We start from the raw sequence: 21,747 nt of genomic DNA, 5'->3' as shown, positions 1-21,747 counted from the left end.
CGTTGGCACAATAATGCAATAACATGGCAGAAAGAAACCGTTGGAAGGTGTTGCCCTGGTGACAAAACCTTCCACCCAGTACTAGGTGAGCCGTAGAAACAATACTTCTCCACGATAATGAATCGAAGACATTTTTTAAATGTCTTAGAAAATACTGGGTGTATCAAAAAGAATCACCCGATTTAAGAAAATCGTAACTGATACATTATTTGAGATACGCGCGTGAACAACATAACGTTGCAGAAAGTAGACTCTCGAGTTTTACATGGTCCCGATAGGTACCAGCAGTGGCGCCCACTTCAGTCCTAGTAAAAATTGTGTTGGGACAATAGAAAGCGTTTTGTGTCCTACCTTTTGTGCCGGCGGGTCAGTAATAAATGTTCAGCGTGACTTTCGGACTAGGCAAGGTGTGGATCCTCTTACAGCACAGAGAAATTCCGAGAAACAGGTTGTCTGTGTAAAGGCAAATCGCCGGGCCTCCCCGAAGTGTGACACAGCCATCGAACGCATCCGCCATAGTTGTTCGCCGTGCAGCTGGATAGCACAAGATGCTCGATGTCGTCTGGCGTGCGTTGCGTCGACGTTCGCACATGAAACCATACAAAATTCAGCTACTGCAAGCTCTTCGTGAAGGTGAAAACAACAACGTGTTGAGTCTGCAATTTCGTTCTTGGCAAGATGGAGGATGACAGTTTTCTTCCACGCTTAGTATTTAGTGACGAGGCAATATTCCATTTAAATCAAAAGGCGTACCGTCATAATGAGAGAACGGAACAACCACATGAAGTTGTACAACATGAAAGTAACTCTCTAAAATTTAATTTGTTTTGTACAGTTTCACCGGGAAATCTGTCTGGTCCATTTTTCCTTGCAGAGAACACTGCTACAGGAAGCCTATATCTCGGTACGCTTGAGAACTTTCTTTTCCCACGGTTGTAGACTATTTACCATTATAATGGGACTCCGCTATACTGGCATATGGGAGAGCGGGAACCTGTAAATCAAAGGATTACTGAACGATGGATCGGTAGCAGGGGCCAAATGATTCAACCTTACATTAGTGGTCTCCGAGGCCACCGGATCTGACTGTATGTGAGTATTTTTTGTGGAGTTTATAAAGGACTCTGTTTACAGGCCCCCGTTACGAACAATAATGAATGAACAGAGACATTGCATAACAGCGGCTGTGGAAGTTTTAACTCAAGACAAGCTCGCTGCAGTGCGGCAACAATTTGAATTTCGTATTGACATATGCCGTGCATCTCAAGAGGAGCATTTTGAAGACCTATGAAAAGGTATGAAAAAAGAACCTTTTGAGTTTCCTAATAATCAAAAAACAGAATTCATTGTATATGTTAATTGCTTTCAGAAATATAGCTCTGCAAACCGGATGAGTCTTTCTGATACATGCACTCGACACACCCTGTATAATGCATGATTTCAGATTCGTCATACAGCAGAATAATAGAAACACATTGGTTACGTGCCTGCAAACCTTCACTGCTTATATTTTGTTATAAATACGTGTCTACACCATTATGCCCACAGATATCTTGTAAAATTACTAGCTTACTTACTCACCATCACTCTTTATATCAAAACTACTGACGTGCGAGAGAAGCAGCGGGTAACAGCTAGTGTACATATACTGGGTAATCAAAAAGTCAGTATAAACTTGAAAACTGAATAAATCGCGGAATAATGTAGATAGAGAGGTATAAAGTGACACACAGGCTTGGAATGACATCGGTTTTTTTAGAATCAAAAAATACAAACGTTCAAAAAATGTCCGACAGATGGCGCGTCATCTGATCAGAATATCAATAATTAGCTTAACAAAGTAAGACAAGGCAAAGACGATGTTCTTTACAGGAAATGCTCAATATGTCCACCTTCATTCCTCAACAATAGCTGTAGTTGAGGAATAATGTTGTGAACAGCACTGTAAAGCATGTCCGGAGTTATGGTGAGGCGTTGGCGTCGGATGTTATCTTTCAGCATCCCTAGAGATGTCGGTCGATCAGGATACACTTGCGAATTCAGGTAACCTCAAAGCCAAAAATCGCACGGACTGAGGTCTGGGGACCTGGGAGGCCAAGAATGACGAATGTGGCGGCTGAGCACACGATCATCACCAAACGACGCGCGCAATAGATCTTTCACGCATCTAGCAATATGGAGTGGAGCGCCATCCTGCATAAACATCGTACGTTCCAGCAGGTGTTTATCAGCCAGGCTGGGGGTGATGCGATTCTGTAACATATCGGCGTACCTCTAACCCGTCAGGGTAGCAGTTACAAAACCAGAATCACGCATTTCCTCGAAGAAAAAAGGCCCGGTAACGGTAGATGTGGTAAATCCAACCCATAGCGTGACTTTCTCATCGTGCAATTGAGTTTCCACGAAAGTTCTAGGATTTTCGGTAGCCCAAATTCTGCAGTTGTGGGTGTTAACAGACCCTCGGAGCATGAAATGAGGTTCGTCGGTCCACAACACGTTACTCAACCAATAGTCATCTTCCGCCATCTTTTCAAGCGCCCACACCGCAAATGCCCTCCGCTTAACTAAATCGCCAGGTAACAGTTCATGATACCGATTGATTTTGTACAGATAGCATCGGAGGGTACGCCTCAGTGCCAACCAAACAGTAGTGTATGGAATTCCGGTGCGACGTGCGACTGCACGAGCGCTGACTTCCCCGTGCATAGACGAACCCTCTACAGTCTCCATTTCTTCCTGAACTGTCTCAGCAACATTACGCCTTGTGCTCGGTTGGCTTCTGCGGGGTCTATCATCTAAACAACCCGTGGCTTCGAATTTCGAAATCATTCTCGCCACAGCTGCATTTGTGAACGGACCTTTAGCCGTTGAAATCCCCTTCCTATGGCGATAGGATCGTAACGCTGAACTAGCACATTCCCCATTCTGATAATACAGCTTCACTAAAAGCGTCTTTTCAGGTAACGTCAACGTGCTGCGACTGCTGGCGCATCTGATTCTCTCTCTCTCTCTCTCTCTCTCTCTCTCTCTCTTTTCTTTATTGTGATTTTAATACTCGTATAAAAACAGGTAGGCTGGCAGCAGCACAATTCGCCGCTCTTCAGCCAAAGATATTACAATGATAACAGAGAAGACACATGAGTTGGAACAAGACGGCGGGGAAAAAACAGTAAACACATGAACATAAACGTGAAGCCGTTTACACTCGATGACAATCCACCCTACAAATTGTTGACACGACGCACAAACACTGAAGATGTCGATGCCACTGGTGAACGATGGAGTGTGACGGCGAACACTGAACACTAAACACGACGACACACACGAAACACTAATGGTGGTGATGATCTCCGGCGTTCGAATGTCCACGTAGCGTGTGCGAGTCCGGGGACCTGCCAAGAGGGGAAGAAGGATGAGGGGGGGGGGGGGGAGAGGGGAGAACAAAGATGCCAATGGCTGAGGAGATGGGAGGAGGAGTAGAGGGACAGGGGAGGGGAAGCTCGGGGGAGGAGTGGGGAGAAATGGAGGAGGGAGGGGATTCTCTCTCTCATTACAGCTCCTTTTATACACGATTGTCATGAGCAGTCACTGACGTTTGGCTGTCGAGCGCCATCTGTCGGACATTTTGTGAACTTTATTTGGTTCTAATAAAACCCCATGTTATTCCTAGCATGTGTGTCAATTTTTACCTCTCTATCTACATTATTCCGTGGTTTATTAAGTTTTCAAATTTATACTGACTTTCTGATCACCCGGTAGATTTCTTCGGGTACGACACGATTCAGTCAGGCGTGTCGGCGAGCCGCTCCGGTTCAAAGAGCGCGCCACGGTCGACGGAGCTAGCAGGCGGTAGCGGCCGCGGCGGCGGCGGAGGTAGCGGTGGAAGGATCAATAGGGAGGCAACGCGCGCGCGCCGGCGGCGGCGTCGGGGGCGGCGTGGGGGCCGGGCGGCGGCGTCGGGGGCGGCGCCGGCGCTGCGCGGGCTCGGGGGCGGCGGCGGAGGGGCGGCGGCGCCCATCGACCGGCGTGGGCCGGCGGCGGCGGCTCAGTGCGGGAGCCTCCTCGGTGCAGTGCGGTGCGCGGCGATGCGAGGAGCGGCCGCCCTCATCGCACAGCACCCCCGAGCGCGCGTGCCACCCCCATGTCCGTCCGCAGCCTCCACCGGAGGGTGTCCGGATCCGGGTGAGTGCTAGAGTGCGTGCTGCCTGCTAGTCAGCGAAGCCGGCCTCGGACACGACGACGTCGCCGGTGGTGGTGCTGTGCCGTGCTGCCTGCCTGCCTGCACCAGCATTCGTCGAAATCCGCCTTAACGACCCCAGCTATCGACGTCTTCCTCTTCTTAATTTACAGCCGAAACACACTCCAAAATTACGATCAGGAAAAAAGATGCATTTACTCCACAATTTTAATTACTGCTCCAAATCCCTGACATACCATAGAGGAGACGTAAATATTTCCGATTACGTGAGTCATGTGGGTTCATCCATGGATGTTAGGAGCCTAATTATTAGGAACCAAAGTTTAATAGCTCCTATAATGAATCAACGTCCTACATTCCTTTTGCCAGACAATTCATAATTCGACGAAAGAAGGAAAGTATGAAGCTATAATGGACGGGTTATGATGATATATTCAGGGGAAGTTTTGTGCCGAAGATGTGTTATTTTAGGAAAAATTAACTGCATTCAGTATAATGGGTATAGAAGGAACTCTTCCTGAAAATAATACAATCTACAGCTTTCAATCACCCTAGCTCTTTATTACGCTTGAAATTTAAGTAGCCACATAAACAATACCTATGTTCAAATTTTGTAATACGAAGTATTAACTCTAGGCTTCATTGATAATAACTCTTTCAGTAATCTTCCTATTTCAGATCCATTTGGGTATTTGCTAAGGAATCGGACCTTGTTTATTCGGCTGTTTTGAAAATCAAGTATGCAAAAATACGTGATCGTATTATAATTCAGAATTCAATTGTTGGAGACTGAGGCGCAGGCCGCTGTACCTCGCGGCGTACCTCTCCTGTGTAAACAACCGAGAGGAATCTCCGTGTTATCGATCTCCTAGGCTTACTCCTCCAGTCTCGTCTCGCAGGAAAGACGGGCCGAAACGTACAGAAACGAACCCCGCATACCCCAACTGAAATGAATTGCAATGGAGGGCTTGCGTTCTCAACTGCTGTAGGAAAATCGACGCAGTAATTCTGTACTAAATGTACAAGTACATCAGTCTGTAAATGACGAGGCAGCGTGAAATTCCTCTAATTCAGTACAATGATAGTTATTATCGATTCTTGGAGTCTCTTAAGTGAACTGAAATGTTGCTGTTACGCCTTTCCTACACGGGAATGTCACGTGCATACTTTGTCGATTTCGGTGCGTCCTCCGTTAGGTTCGAGAATCTGCTGTAGGCGACTTGCCATGGGCTGCAGAGTGCAACGGTTTCATGCTTAAAGAGCAGTGTCACAAATGATAAGAAATGTAGAAATGGCAGGTCAGGGCTAACGGTTACTGCCGACTATTGTGTCATGCAGCGAATACAGTAAGCACTGTCTCGGACATTGACCGGAAAGAACACGCCATTTAACTGTAGCATAGGGACAACAGTGGCTCTTGTGGCGCGAGGCCGTGATTAAATATAAAGCTGGCGTCCGCTGAGGGCGGTGGTGGGAAGCAGGGATTCGCGGAGGCTGCGCTGCGTGGGAGTGGCCGAGTGCAGGGCCCGGGACGCTCCGAGCGCGGGAACTCTCTGCTCCGGAAACCTCTTCCTCCTTGTCGCGCCGTGGGCGCTTCCTGCCGGCGACGTCTTCTGTCTCTTCTGGAGGACCGGCTTGCAGTCGACGGCGTGGGCGCCAAAGACTTAACATCTATTTCCTACATTTACATACATGCTCCACAATCCACTGTACGGTGCATCGCTGCTAGTCATTAGCTTTCCTGTTCGACTCGTAAACAGAGCGAGGGGAAAATAATGGTTTACGTACGAGCTCTAATATCCCTTATTTTGTCTTTACCGTCCTTGTGCGATACGAACGTTCCAGGCATTAAAATCATTCTGAGGTCTGTCGCAAATGGCAGTTTTCCCAACTTCCTCCATTGCGGTTCGGAAGGAGATCCTCTAGTCGCCTTCCAAGAATCTCGTCTAAGCGCAGAGAGCATTTCCGTAACACTCTCTTACTGATCAAACCGACCGATAAGGAATGGTGCTACAAACCTCTGAATTGTTTTGATGGCTCTGAGCACTATGGGACTTAACTTCTGAGGTCATCAGTCCCCTAGAACTTATAACTACTTAAGCCTAACAAACCTAAGGACATCACACACATCCACGCTCGAGGCAGGATTCGAACCTGCGACCGTAGCGGTCACGCGGTTCCAGAAGCGCCTGTAACCGCACGGCCACACCGGCCAGCGTTTTGATGTCTATATCAGTATTGAGCACTGAGCCATACAGTCGGTCTGTATGTGATCTCCTTTCTTGTTACGATATACGTTCCCAGACTTTCCAATTTTCGCATATTTAATACTAAGGAATCTGTTCTCCTCTTTACCGCCACCCCTCCCCTCCCCCCCTCACTCGCTCTACACCTCACATTACGGGTGAGTAGTTTCCCCTAGAACACGTAAACAATAGAGGAAAATCACGCAGTCCCATCAAGGGCATTGACCATTAATTCCAGGACGTACTCTGGAGAGCGAAGAGAAACTGAAGCGATTTGGCACGAACTGTTTACCAGCCTTCAGAACAAGTTTTTGAAGATTGTTAACAAACATAATGTTCCGTTATTGCTAAGTCTCCAGCCAATCTGTATCTAATGGTGGATCATGGTCCAGAAGTTTTGTTACTGCATTAGAAGCTGCATCTAACGTGTGAAATTTGCAGAAAAGGCAAAGGACCGTGCGTCTGTTGGAATAAACACAGAAGAAACTTTAATGCACCTTAATATAGAGGTCTGTAGCACTCGGAGTCCTCATACATCCAGTTGTCAGATAATATAAGTCGATATAATAGAGAGACGCACTGACTAACAAGGAAGCCTTTAGGATGGACTCAAGCAACGTATGCGGCAATATTTGGAAGAAATGCCACGTTGTTTTCGCGGCACCCTGGTGTATGAATATAGAGAACCGATATTCGAGGTAAGCTTTGTAACAATTCTGCTTCCCCGGTATTACATCTCATGCAGGTATCGTGAGAATGACACATGAGAGAATGAGAGACACCGTGTCGTAGGAAGACGTACTCGTACATATTTCTACGGGAGTGGGACTAGAATTGGCTATTTACGGTGAGAAGGGCCCTTCGCTATGACCTGTAAAGTGATTTACATAGCGTGAATGTACATCTGTACGAAGATTTCAGAGTTTTTTTTTTTTGTTAAGGGAATATGATACACTTATAACCTCTAAATTTCATCTTCGGCAGCGCACCGTTCTGTCGAAAACACGTTATCGAAGTTTTTGACTGTTGTATTACAACTTCTGAAAGTTACACTAAGACAAAACAGATAGGTAAAGTACCAAGTGTTCCAAAATTTCCAAATTCAGTGATACTCGGGTAGGTATAATAATCAGTGGTAACTTGACGTAGGAGCAACTATAAAGAATAATCTATTGCAGTCTCGTACTTTTACTAGATATATACGCTTTTAGCTACTGTGATTCTCGTAAGTATGTTGCAGCCAATCGTGGTGGTAAGGATGCCCAGTGGTGCGACTGTAACGTGGCGTGCCGCATTCACAAGCCACTTAGTAGTGTCGGTGTTCATACTTCACTTCTGTGGCAGCCATAAGCAGTAAGTGATGATGCCATCACACTAATTAATTGGTTACAGATGTATTGATCCCCAGAGAAGTACTGAGTAACTATCTCCGTTTCGTCATGGAGAAGCGAAATGCTGGAATACATTATTTTGTATATTTCCTAGTGTAAGACAGAAATGAGATTACGTTGAAAATGATACCTACTTCGTCCTGTTGTAAATCCCATAAATGTGGGATGACAACTTGGACACAACTTTTATACGAGTAAATCAACCTTTGTTTAAGTTTCACGAAACGAGCACTTGGTAAAAGACCAATGAATGACATCGATAACCGAAAGGGATCATAGACACAGATACTCAAAATGTTTACTTACTCATCAGTTATAATGCTTATATTGTTGTGAAATATTATCGTTGTGAATGCCACTGATTTCCAGAAAACAATCACAGTGAAGTACTTTGGTCAGCATTAATGGAAATCTTCTTAGCATTCAAAACTTGGCCAACAGAAATTTTTAGTTACTGGCATATTCAAAGAATCTTTGTTACAAAATCGTGGCCTTAGATCAAAAAGCCGTTTTTCCAAAAGAAAATTTTGTGCTGTAGTCGGAGATAAGTGCTTGTAGTCAGTTTTAACAATTCTTTTTCTTCTCCACCCCTCCTCTCAAAGAATACTTTGTCTTCTACATCTTCACTTTATCCTCCTTCCTTCATGTTTCAGGCATGTGCATTACACATGTAATAACGTGTGTTCGGTGTTGCTTATTTCCCGTAGATTTTGATGTCTGAATATCGCCACAACCGTACCCTAAAATGACAACTAACTCCTAATGAGGTTTATTTCTTATATAATTTTGTTGCATTTGAAACTTTTTCCAACTTTTTTCGTTGAAGTGTTTGAGGAAAATTTTGCGTGGAACAACAGCAAGATTTTTGGTCGTAGGGACATTGACCTTCTACGTTCGAGTAATATGATAAGGAAGTTAAGTATCTTAGTCGCCTTGGAGTAAGTGTGACGCCATTTTCTAGTACACAATGATTTTATCTGTCTGTAAATGTAAATTCATTTTTAGGCTTCCGTAATAAATCGCCAAAAACGGAACCGTTATAGGATTACTTTGTTGTCCGTCTGTCTTTCTTTCTCTGCGACTGTTAAGACCTTTCTCTCACGAACGTGTAAACGTATGAAATCGACATTTATGTCACATACTAAGGTCTACTATTCATTGGAAGTGTTGAAAACTGAAGCATCTAAGTAACTGCAATCAAAAGATATTGTTCTTTATATCACACATATTGATACTCACAAAATCACTCATAAAAAATCTATAATACGACCCGCTGACGCGTTAAAATTTGGAAAGAAGCAAGGTTTCACAATACAGGTAAAGGAAACATTCAGGAAGTTGTTAATTTATAATTACATCACGCGGAAAACAAATTTTTGTCATTTTTATCCGACTATCCGTCCGTCAGTCAATGTATTTAGACCCCTTTTTCTCAAGAATGAGTAGGCGTATCAAGTTGAAATTTATGTCACATACTAAAGTTTGTGGCTACTCGACGGTGTAATAAATATAAGCTTCTAAGTCAATGCAATCAGAAAATACGGCCATGTGTGACACATATTTTGATACTTCCAAACTAAGCCATGAAAATCTGTAGAGGTCTTCCTATTGACATAGAACCGTGAAAATTTGGCAAGGCGCAAAGTTTCACACTACAAGTAAAGGAAAAAAATCCGAAAATTGAAAACTTCTAATTATATCACAAGAAAATTTTTTTTTCATTTCTCTTGGAATTCCAGGGGCCAGTATCTTGCCAGTATTGATGTCGATAACAGCAAAAATAGTTGACATTCTCGATTCTAGAGATGAGTGAACTATTTGCATTCATAACTGAATTTGTACGGCACCTCTGCTACGCGAGTTCTAATAGCACCTATCCGGAGATTTTTTTTCGGAGAGTTGCTTCTATTATTTTGGACGATAATATTCCAATAGTAGTCTTTTACAATTCTTATTTGTTGTGCTTCGTTGTTCAAAAAACCAGATAAAAGTTAACGATACAGTACGTATTCCATTTATCAACAAGCGCTTTATATTTTACTTCAGCCGAATTATATTACGAAACGATGCTTACTCTCTTGATGTGTGGAAATGTTAGTGGCTTTGTGAGAAATAACATGTGTGCAACATCATCAATAGTAGCACAAATGAAACGTTCAGTCCTATAAATTTTAATTATCTTCCTTCCGGGGCGACAACAATAGGTCTATTCCTTTCAGTAGCTTCACCACTTCCCTGAGTGTAAGTCCAGATCTTCTGCGGATTGTGGTAGCTTCTTCTGGCGATGTCAACCAGCGGACAGCGCCTTTATCGCGGCTGTCTGGATTGTGAGGTTTGTGGAAGCAAATGCGACGCGAAGCATTCGTCGGCCCGGCGACCTCGGCATAGGTGTCGAGTATCGAGCGGCGGCCCGCGGCGCCACGCTGCACTCCTTGGCACGACCCCCGTGCGTTCGTTAAGGCCGACTTGTATCGCGCGCCCGACCTTGCGCCGTCTCAGCGGTGGCCAGCACGACGTCTGACGAGCAACGGGCAGGCGGGCGGGACGGAATCCTGCGCACCACTCACATGGACTAGCAGCTGCATGCCGCTTATTAAATTTACGTTAGGAACACCTGATAGAGTAGAAGTAATTCGTAGAATATTGCACGAAAATATTAATTGCATGTTCTAAGTAATATTTCAAATTCTACAAGTGGGGATGACTTTACATCTGTGGATACGATGGAAGTAAATAGTTTTGATGTAAGGCATGCCTAACTTCAGATCCTTGCTTGTGAAGTAAATGATTTTATACCTTTCAAGTGGACATTTCTAATAATAATAATAATAATAATAATAATAATATAATAATATAATAATATAATAATAATAATAACTGTGGGCAGATACATCTAATTAGCGATCACACCTGTTGAAACCAAATATATTGGAAGGAGTTTATGGCACAGTTGTGTAAGTCCATTTTGCTCATTTTCAGAGATTAAATGTTTTGTGAAAGACTGAACAGAAAAATCAGGACAGCCTAATAGAAGTATATATAGGGATATTGAGTCTAATAAGGGTTAATATTAATACTAGAGCTTCAATTAAGTGTTGTAGTGTTATCATTATCACCATCATTATTATAAATTTCACTTTCAATCAACAACTTCAATTTCAACTAACAATTTCACTTTGAATTAACAATACTTGAGAATAAGTAATTGTAATATATATATATATATATATATATATATATATATATATATATATATATATATATAATGTTAAAATTTTGATAATGTTAAAATAAACTTTGATGCAAAGTAAAACAAACAAACACACACACACACACACACACACACACACACACACACACACACATATATATATATATATATATATATATATATATATATATATATAATTTTGCATCAAAGTTTATTTTATTTTAACATTATCAAAACTGTTAACTTTGAACTTTGATGATAATGATAATAATAATAATAAAAGGAAAACTTCCCAGTGGTGGAACAGAAAATCTAATTTTGTTTCATAGCATTGTGATTCAAGTCAGACTCAGTTCACTTTGCCATAACACGTATCATACAAACCATTTCACAGCAGAACACCATTCTGCTGCTGTTTTGAATACAGAACAACTCAGATTCTAGTACATAACACAGTAGTGAACTCGTATTCGTCAAAATCTGACTTACACTACTATGCCACAAATCCGTTCATTCATAACGGAAAAAAAGTAATAAAAAATGGCCAAACAAATGATCGTGAATAAGACTTAGTTTTAACACTTAAACACTTGGCATGGGGGGAAAAACACACACTTGCTCATATATATGTATAATTACTGGAGCCCACTGCCAAAAAAACTGAGGCACTGAACAATTCATACTGACTTAAAAAAAAACTGTGACTGTAATAGTTGTACAGGGAATTTGTCAGTCCTTTTGGGACATTGTAGTACAATGTCATTTGCTTCTTGTGGCCATTAAAACTGTAGTAATACTATAAATTTGTAACTACCTGCTGGTAATGATGACAAATCATTTATGTTCCTTGTGGACTCCACTGAAGGTGCCTGCTATTATGAAGTGAAACAATACTGATACTACATGTTACATTTATTTTAATTTCTAAAAGACAGTAATTAATGTACTATTTTACACTTTCTAAGAATAAATATGTATTTAACCTTTACAGCACTACAATCTGGTCCCATATTCAGTCATCTACTCACATTTTCCACTTGTTCATTTACCCCTCTCTCTCCTACATCTTTTATTCAGTGTTTTAATAACATTGAACTAATTCTACTAGCACGTATACTGAATACCGCTGAACAGTTTTATGAACACTTCTGTACACTGTATAGTATGATTGTCTCTTGAGTATCACGGCTGTAGTTCAGACTTCGCTCCAGTGAGTATTTGTGCTTTTATGGACACCTCTTGCGTTCTACGGTGTGCGGACGTTAATAACTGAGTAGAACACAGTGCTCTTTCTATGATTAACTTTCATATTCAGAATACACACATGGTTATACAGATAATTAGCGACAAAACTAGTTCCATTACTGCCAAGAGTTTTTAAAACTAAGACGTATACTAAACACTACAGAGTAGAAGAAATTGTAATGAATTTTAGTCGCCTATTAATTATTACCTTAGTTTTATCTATTTCGAACTAATTTGCCACCTTTCAATTACTCGGCATGCAGACGATGTCCGTAAGAAAATGATAGCTGGCAAGCAGTATTTAAATATCACGACAACTATGGATTAGGTTGTGGGACTGATCTAGTGGTTATTTGGTTGTTTCAGGTAAGCGTTACGAAGTTCTGAGGAGATCTTCCTGTTTTCGCATATTTCATTGTTTTTACACGCAGTAATAACATCAGCACAACGAAAACTAAAATAGGAGTTTGTAGAAAGCAGTTGTCTCACATCGATTACGTCGTAGCTGTCATTGTTATATAAGTTATGCCAGTTCTTCGTAAATTAAGTTTGAGTTTGGTTTAGATGAAGAACCAATTATGTGTGTTAACAATAAGACCTGTTAGGATTCTCTTTTTGTGATAATCGTATATGAGAATACATTGTGACACACGGTGAGCATACATGGACTGATTCGCGTTTCGGTACATTAACCTCGTCATAAGGCATAGGCGAGGTTCACGGAATGCATCAATGTGTCATCACGTGCTCCGCAATTTTTAAGCTGTTTTGAATGAAAGCGTGGACTTACAGACACAGGATAGTAACTAACGCCGCAACTTAAAATTCGTTCTCGAGTTGTGTTGCAATAAACAAGGAAGAAAGTATGGGTGCCAACTATTCAGCTCTGAATCTTAATAATACAATTTCTCAGTTTATGAACAGAGACTTGAAATTATCTCATAAAATTTCCACTCTCAGTGTAATTATGCATGTTGATTCATAACTACCATTTGTGAGTACGTAACCTGCGACTGCGTGTGACGGGTTACGATGTGTTTCTCACACAGTTCCGTGACAATACACGTATTATAAAATTCAGTGCCCCACATTTGTATGAAACGCGTTCATTTGCATTACGTATTCCTTTTTTCTCATCTGATTTCGTAACGTGAACGAAACCGCAAAAATGCGTAACTAATGACTGTGCAGAGAGAAGCGTAAACTGAACATTGGCGAAGTTTGTAGGACCTGTAAACACATACAAGGCGTGCATACACGGAAAAACAAATAAACTGTAAGCGGGTAACCAAACAGATTTAACGAGCCATTGAAGTTGCGAGCAATGTAAAAAAGAGACGACAGCAATCTAATTTCCCTGAGGTACTGCTTTACAGCTACAAAATATTATGTAAATAAAAGTCCAAGACGCACTTCTTTTCTTATTAACGGGTTTCGGTTCCGGTACATTGGTTATCACCAGGCCTCTTCTCAAATATCTTAAGGGACCATAAGCAAAATAACAATATAAAATGCATGCAGCATTATAAAAATGTCCAATATCTAACAGTAAAACCATAAAAATCTTACCACCATCTACAGATGTGTAGCAGACTGCTCTCTCGTCTCTCCTTCCACCCTCCACCGTTTTTTATAATGACTATTTATAATTGTTTAGCATTATTGTCATATTCTGTTACATTTGAAGTGTACTTCTCCTTTTTTCTGTTTTAGTTCCACTAAAACATCTGCACTATTGCGTCATTTACTGTTGATTCATCTTGTATTGGTTAAACAGTAACGCTTACTTCTAATTATTTTTCGGCGTACAACGAGGTGGTGCTTACTGGTATCATAACTGAAATCCATTCATACTGCTGCTTGGAAGTAAGAATCAACATGTCAGCAGACACTAGCACAGCATCCTTTTTTTTCAGCTAACAGACACACACACACACACACACACACACACACACACACACACTTTATTTTGCTCCGGCTCACAGTGCCACGGTAATTCCTGGCGCCAGCTTATTCCAAAGCAACGATGATAAACCTATTTGCTCTGCCGGCTTACATACGACTACGATCTCAAATCGTCGGCGGCGTCGAAGTCTTGACAACTATGATGTACGCCTTTGACTTCAAAACGAGCAAATTCGGTTATATCAATATCCATACAGTTGAATGGTTTGGAACTCCCTATAGTGCTAGAACGGACTTTGTATGGTATGCGGAGATTTTTACATTTTAAATAGTAATTTATGAGTAATTTCGGTTATTAATTACGTAATGTCCATAGATGAATCTTCTCAATGGCTGCTTGAGGCACAGTAGACGGAACTTGTGACGGTTTAAAGCCTAGTACTACGCTGGTGTGTTCAGCTGCAAGATGTTGGTGGAATTGTGTGACACGTACCTGTTAAATGTTCATATCTCAATAACTGCACTACAGTGAAGATTAAGTTCCTTCGCATTTCTCTAATGGTACCATATTTTTTATATTGTTAGTTTGTTTGTCGGAACTTGGGGTATAAATGAAGAGTGCTGGTCATGGCCAGCTAACCGAAACTGTTTACTATTGACAAAACGTGACCGGACTTTTATTTAGTATGTCATAATTAATGGCGAAACCTGACATACCTGAAGGAATACGATAGCAGAACTAGAGACGTTCCAGTAAACATTGGTCTCCAGTCGATCCGTTTTGGATTTGAATTTGTGATTACGAACCGCTACTGACTTCCGTATGAATATTGTTCTTCTTAGTACAAAAGTAAGGGGTTATTATAAACGACTGAAGCGATTTCACAGATTCGCTGTAGCTATAATATGTAACATACGAGAGGTCTTTGCATAACATATAAAAGCTCAAAAGTTGTTTTTGGTATGGTACAGGTGCTCCATGTGTGTCATCCCCCATCCTTACTGATTTTGCAGATATCAATTCGATAATTGTTTCCAAGTTCAGCGCCCCATGGTCGTATCTACAGTTCAAAAGCATTGTTGATGCGAGTTCGCAGTTCGGGTAGGTTTGCTGGTAGAGGAGGCGTAAACACTGAATCTTTCACATAACACCACACAAAAAAGAAATCGCAAGGGGTTGGGCTGGGAGAGCGTGGATGCCTTGACAGGAATTGCTGATCATCATCATCACCACCACCACCACCGATCCATCGGATTGTCAGTTTCCTGTTCAAGAATTCACGAACATGGTTATGGAAGTGGAGTGGATCACCATTCTGTTAGTAGATGAAGTCAACACTGTCAGTCTCCAGTTGTGGCATGAGCCACTTTTCCACCATGTCCAGACACATGTGTTCTTTAGAGTTGGATCGTTGTTCAACTTCATTCTGCATGTTACAGCAGACTGATGCGAATGGATTTCATGTAAAAGATACGCTTTATCAGCGCCTGTTCTCATCTTGTCCAACTGCTCACTGCTGTGCTCTCGTGGCAGAAATTTGAAGTGCGGCTGAAACGGTACAAAACGTATTCTGCATGAGTATTGAGTTTTGTGACATGTCAATTAATGGAACTACACTGAATTTATTAAATCTCTTCCGCTCATGGTGACCTGATGAATTTGTTTCCTCTGTTAGTGGCCTACTGCACAACGCAGAAAGGTGACCTTGGAATACGAATGCACTCGAAACCGTTGGAGTTCGTCAACGCCTCAGAAGAAGTGATTCTTGTTGCACTCTGAGATCATGTCCTCCAAACGATATGTTGAGAGAGGAGAAGTAGAGTCCTGTTATATGTTATCAGTTGTACACTAGAAATATATAAAATTTTGAGAGCGATAACTACTGCTACAGTGAAAATTCTTCTCAGGTACACGTAAACGTATCGTAATGGGTCTGAGGCTGTGGGGCTATGTTCTGAGGGTAGAATTAGCACTCTTCTTAGCTATTTCTGCGAAACGTGAAGCTTCCCATAAGCTATGGAATTCCATTACAAACACGTTCAGTAGAAAACTATGTTTGCCCCAATATATTGACATACAGCAAAATTTTATCATTTTTCAACCTTGTTTGAACACACTCTAACGATGCCTCACAGCCAGGCCCGTGAATAATACACGGGAAGTTCAGCATTTGAGAGAGCACATGGAAATGGAAATGAGCGTTTGGCGTCATTGTCCGGGAGGCCCCTTGTGGGGCAGGTCCTGCCCCCTTGGTGCAGGTCTTATTACATTCGACGCCACGTTGGGCGACCTGTTCGTCACATGGGGATGAAATGATGATGAAGACAAGACGACACCCAGTCCCTGTGTGGAGCCAGCCGGTAATCGAACGCGTACCCTTAGGACCGCAATCCGCCACGCTGACCACTCAGCTATCTTTTTGTTATCAATTTGTTCGTTGTATATGTTCGGGGCGGACGTCTCATGATACCCGTTCAGGTTGTTCGTTGAGCCGTTCACTCAGTTTTTTTTTATTACAGAGGTTAGCTAACCGTCTGACCGAACACGCTGAGCTACCGTGCAGACAAAGCTGTTGGTAGGAATGTCCGAACACAGCGTCGAGAGGGAAGCAGTCCCTCTAGAGAGACGACAGAATGTGAGGAGCGAGAAATTGTCAGAGAAGCACTCAGAGCCCGGATTGCTCATTATAATCGATCTGACTTGCAGCTGGTGCTTCAGTGACCACAAGGCTCGGCTTTGTGCATGATGGGACTTAACATCTGAGGTCATCAGTCCCCTAGAACTTAGAACTACTTAAACCTAAATAACCTAGGGACATCACAAACATCCATGCCCGAGGCAGGATTCGAACCTGTGACCGCAGCGGTCGCGCGGTTCCGGACTGAAGCACCTAGAACCGCTCGGCCACAGTGGCCGGCAACCACAAGGACCTAAACGGCTCACAGAAAGGGGGTTGATCTCACTGCGCTCTTTGCGCCGGCTACCATTGAACTCTGCTCACCAAAAAGTCCGTTTGCAGAGATATCGGGCACATTCGCCCAGGAATCTCATTGAGTGAGGTAGAATTGTCTTCAGTGATGAGTCCCGCTTCGAACTGATGGCCAGCGAAAACGAGTCTAGAAACACCCCGGACAGCGGTGAGTTACCAACCTGACTGTCATCCACCTTACGACCCGACAATCAGGAGTGATGGAGAGGGGGTGCCATTAATTTCATGCTAGGACCCCTTTGATAGCCATCCGCGGAACCCTTACAGCACAGCGGTACGTGGACGGTACTGTACGCCATGTTTGTTGCCCTTCGTGGCCAGTCAACCTGGGCTTACATTTCAGCAAGATAGTGCCCCCCCCCCCCCCCCCCCCCCCCGCACACAGCAAGAATTTCTACTATTTGTCTTCGTGCTTCTCCAACCTTACTTTGGCCAACCAGGTCACCGGATCTTTTCCTCACACACAATATTGTGACAGTTAAGGAAGTTATTATACAACATAAGAGACCGTCAGGTCTCTCACAGAATCTGTATCTCAGTCTCTGACGGAATCTAAATCTCACGTGGTTGCACTCATCCTCATCCAACACGAAATCATGTCGTTGGCTTTTCTTCAGATCACTAGGAACTTGGAGGCAACACTTGAAATACCTGGGCGGATGTTAAAATAGCTTCCTGCCGTGGATTCGAAATGCGTGGGTGTTTGGTCGAGGGACTGGATGCTGTTATTCCTTAAATTTGCATATCATTTTGCATTAACGAATACGCTGTGAACTGATAGTCTCTTCTTTAATGCAACAGTCTTTAATTCGACCGTATCAGTCTCTTGGTTTTCGATGAAAATTAATGAGTGATCGAAGACTTACGGTGTAAGGGGTCACTCACCTCGTGCCATGAGCGTGTCCAAGAGATAGCGGATAAGCCAACACTGACTCAAGTCACACTCTGATTTGAAAAGGGCGGAGAGTGAGAGATATTCATGATGTGCAGCTAATCACAAATAACGAGTAGTGGTTAACAGCATCGGGATATAGAACGCAACGGAAGCATTTACGTTAAATAAACACAAACACCTATATATATGAAGATAGTAACTGTTCTCGAAAGAACAGTTACTGTTGATGAACGTGCAGCTTCTCTAGAATAAATGATAATTAATTGAAACCCTCAGATACCGACAGTTGTTGTTAATATACCTCTATGGGGACAGCTGAAAATGTGTGCCCCGAGCGGGACTCGAACCCGGGATCTCCTGGTCACACGGCACACACGCTACTCATCTGAACCACCGAAGACACAAATAAAAAGAGCGACTAAGTGCATGGGTAGATATCTGTGAGGTACTTTACATATGTAGATTGTGGACAGTTGGGAATGTGGGTCTCGCGGGAAGCGTGCAAGTGGTAAATCCCTGCAGTCACGCTATACATCTGTGTCCTCGGTGGCTCAGATGTATAGAGCGTCTGCCATGTAAGCACGAGATCCCGGGTTCGAGTCCTGGTTGGCGCACACATTTTCAGCTGCCCCCATCGAGGTATATCAACAATACCTGTCGGCAGCTGAAGGTTTCAATTACCATTTACAAGCAGGTATGTTCAATGCACGGAATTTTATGAAGTGTCCTCTTGCTTTTGTAAAAAAAAAATTAATACCACTAAATCAGTCCTCTTATTCTGATAAGCAATTGATTTCCCAACTGGGGGTTTTCAGAATGTCCAACGGCGTTGCCGCGGTGGTAATACCGGTTCCCATCGGATCACCGAAGTTAAGCACTCTCGGGCTTATCTGGCATTTCGATGGATGACTGTGAGGGTCTGCTGAGCGCTGTTGGCAAGAGGGGTGCACTCTGCCCCTGTGAGACCAACTGAGAAGCTGCTTGACTGAGGACTAGCAGCTCCGGTCTTGAATAGTGACGATGACCATGACTGTGGTAGGCTAACCATATGCCCCTCCCTCCATATCTACATCTAGTGATGCCTATCGGATGAGGATGACACGGCAGTTGGGACTTCCGAGGTCTGTTCCCACGGAGCTTTAGTTATCAGAAAAGCTCTTGCGTTACGCGATTCGAAACGATCTCTCCTTAGCAACCACGTTTCACAATTACGGCCTCTAGTCATTTTTTCTTCTCTCATATCCATGCAGGAATTCTGCAAACTGCCATGGATCTATAAAATTAAAGTCTCATTTCTGGTTTTGTTTAATTCTCTGCAGTGAAGTGTTTTGCTTGATTTCACATGTTGCTTGGGGATCGATAAGTTTTTCTCACTGACTGTCTTCATCATCACTCGTTTCGCAGATTAAGTAACTGAAGGATGAGATTTGTCCTAAACTTTTATTCGAAACTACTATTTTAAACCTTTAGGTTCTTTTCTCAGTTACATTAGTGGGTATTTTTATTTTCACAGACATAATGAAAGTGAACTCCAACGTCCGAATACTTATCTTTAAACTCGTATTCTGCACTGCGAAAACATAAAGATAGTCAATGTTTACAGTCTGGCATGTCACGCTAATAAGCTTCTGACTAGAATAACGTCCAGGAAGATGTGGAACGAATACGGTACACAATTGCTGAAGTGCCTAAACAAGTTTGTACTTGCAGTGAAAATGAAACTGTCAGATGTAGGAGATAAAAATATAAAAAACTTGCATACTTTGTTTACTTTCATTCTTATATGTCATGAGGGATCATATGCAGGGGTAAATCATCAAACCGAGCGAAAGATTTTAGCGCACATAAGCGTGTAATAAGAAACATTTGCGGCGTAAATTGAACAATATCATGTAGAATCGTGTTCAAGGAACTTTGTATTCTAACCACTGGTTCTCAGTATATTTATTCCTTAATGTAATTTGTTGCAAGTAACATATCTATATTTTCAACCAATAGCTCAATACATAGTATCAATACTAGGCATAAGAACAGTGTATATAAATACCTAAAATCACTTACCTTGGTCCAAAAAGAGTGTCCAGTATTTTCAATAAACTACTAGCAACCATTAAAATATGGTTTCAGATAACGCACGGCTTACACAGAGTTTGGAAGCTTTTTGATAGGCAACTCCTACTCTGTAGATGAATATCTTAACAAGGACTGTTAGACGAGCTTAAGTAAAAATGTCCGTTAGATGTGTTTTGACAGCACTTGGTCACAACAGTCAAGATTAGATATTTTGTGTATGATAAATTTATTAAAAGAGCATAACAGTGTCTCATTTTAATAGTGTACTAATTCTGTAAATATTATTAGTTCCAGTTAACTGTAATCGATCATTTATTTTGACAATCTCTTGACAAATAACCAGGATAGTAAATATTATATTCAAATGTTTTATGATTTTTATTTTATACTTTCTGACATGTTACACATCCACCGAAAATCATCCCATTTTTGGGTCTATGTAACGAAAACTGAATATAATTAATCTACCAAATTTACTTGAGAAAAGATAACACAGGACAGAAGAATTTATGACCTTTAACTTATGACCTTTAACTTACATTTAGCAATGAATCAAAAGATACAAGGAACAGTTCCTGGTCGGTTCAACAATTTTTTTGTCACTTTTCACGCCTGTTAATGATATGTTTATGTGAAAATATTCAAGTTCCGACCTGGTTCAGAGTCCATATTAAACTTTAGGTCCCAATATAATTGTCTGCGTAGGCAGTTATGATGTCGAAGGAAGGCAACACACAACACCAAAAGGACAACGTATAGAGTCATAGTGTGCTTTTCAGTTCCATGTTGACGCCAGACGATCTCCTTTGCTTATTACTGGAAGGAAAGAAAATTAAAAAGAACAGTAACACGATAGCATCATAAGGTAGTCAGTGACACGAAATTTGAGTACAGATATTTGCTGGAAAGTTAGATAACAACACAGATAACAACAAAACGCATGCACAAAATTTGCATTTTTCAGATGTTCTTACAGAATCCAAAATAAAAGAAAGTTGCTGTCACTAAATTGTCGTACGGCCACAAAGATGAATCACACAGCAGGTAATGCGGTGAAAATTTGCTTTTTTCCTAAAGCTCAGCAATACCTCGTCGCTCGACAGTGTCTGGTTTAAGTTTTTGTTTTATTTGGGTGTTTGGTCACACTAATCATGTATTCGTGCTATGTATTAAAACGTTACATAAATATGCTGAAACAATTATTTTCATGGTTAAACCACTGTATTGTTTATAATTATGTTAGATACACAAAAATTTAACTTACATTTTATATACTCCCATATCGTTTGTTGGTAACAAATAGTCAATAGCAGTTGGCTGCTGTTGGCTAAATTTTACTAAAAGGTTAAATAACTTTTTTACTTTAGTCATGCAGCTGCAATAAAAATGGCGAAGTGGCTCAAATCTCAAAATGACGCGCCAATGACAGATACAGCGTTCGGAAATCATAATATTTTTGGATGCAGATGACTAAACATTGATCTGAGGTGGACTCTCACCCTTACTAAATATGTTATTTGTCTTCTGTTTTCTTCAAACGAAGTAAACCAAGATATTAGAGACATGCCAGCTTGTACGTTTCCGTAGTTTTAA

The 21,747-nt window shown here is 41.8% G+C and overlaps 1 protein-coding gene across 1 annotated transcript in view; it reads left to right on the top strand.

Moving 5' to 3' along the window:
- The first annotated feature begins 4,053 nt into the window (after positions 1 to 4,053).
- LOC126271925 (potassium/sodium hyperpolarization-activated cyclic nucleotide-gated channel 2) overlaps positions 4,054 to 21,747 on the top strand; it is a 2,360,296-nt gene continuing 2,342,602 nt past the window's right edge. Inside the window, exon 1 of the mRNA XM_049974334.1 lies at positions 4,054 to 4,182. Within this exon, the coding sequence (XP_049830291.1) occupies positions 4,142 to 4,182 (41 nt within the window). The 5' untranslated portion in view covers positions 4,054 to 4,141. The remainder of the gene's footprint in view (positions 4,183 to 21,747) is intronic.

Source organism: Schistocerca gregaria, chromosome 5 (genome assembly GCF_023897955.1).
Source record: "Schistocerca gregaria isolate iqSchGreg1 chromosome 5, iqSchGreg1.2, whole genome shotgun sequence".
In the NCBI taxonomy this organism is placed as follows: domain Eukaryota; kingdom Metazoa; phylum Arthropoda; class Insecta; order Orthoptera; family Acrididae; genus Schistocerca; species Schistocerca gregaria.
This window is presented reverse-complemented; position numbering and strand designations above follow the sequence as displayed.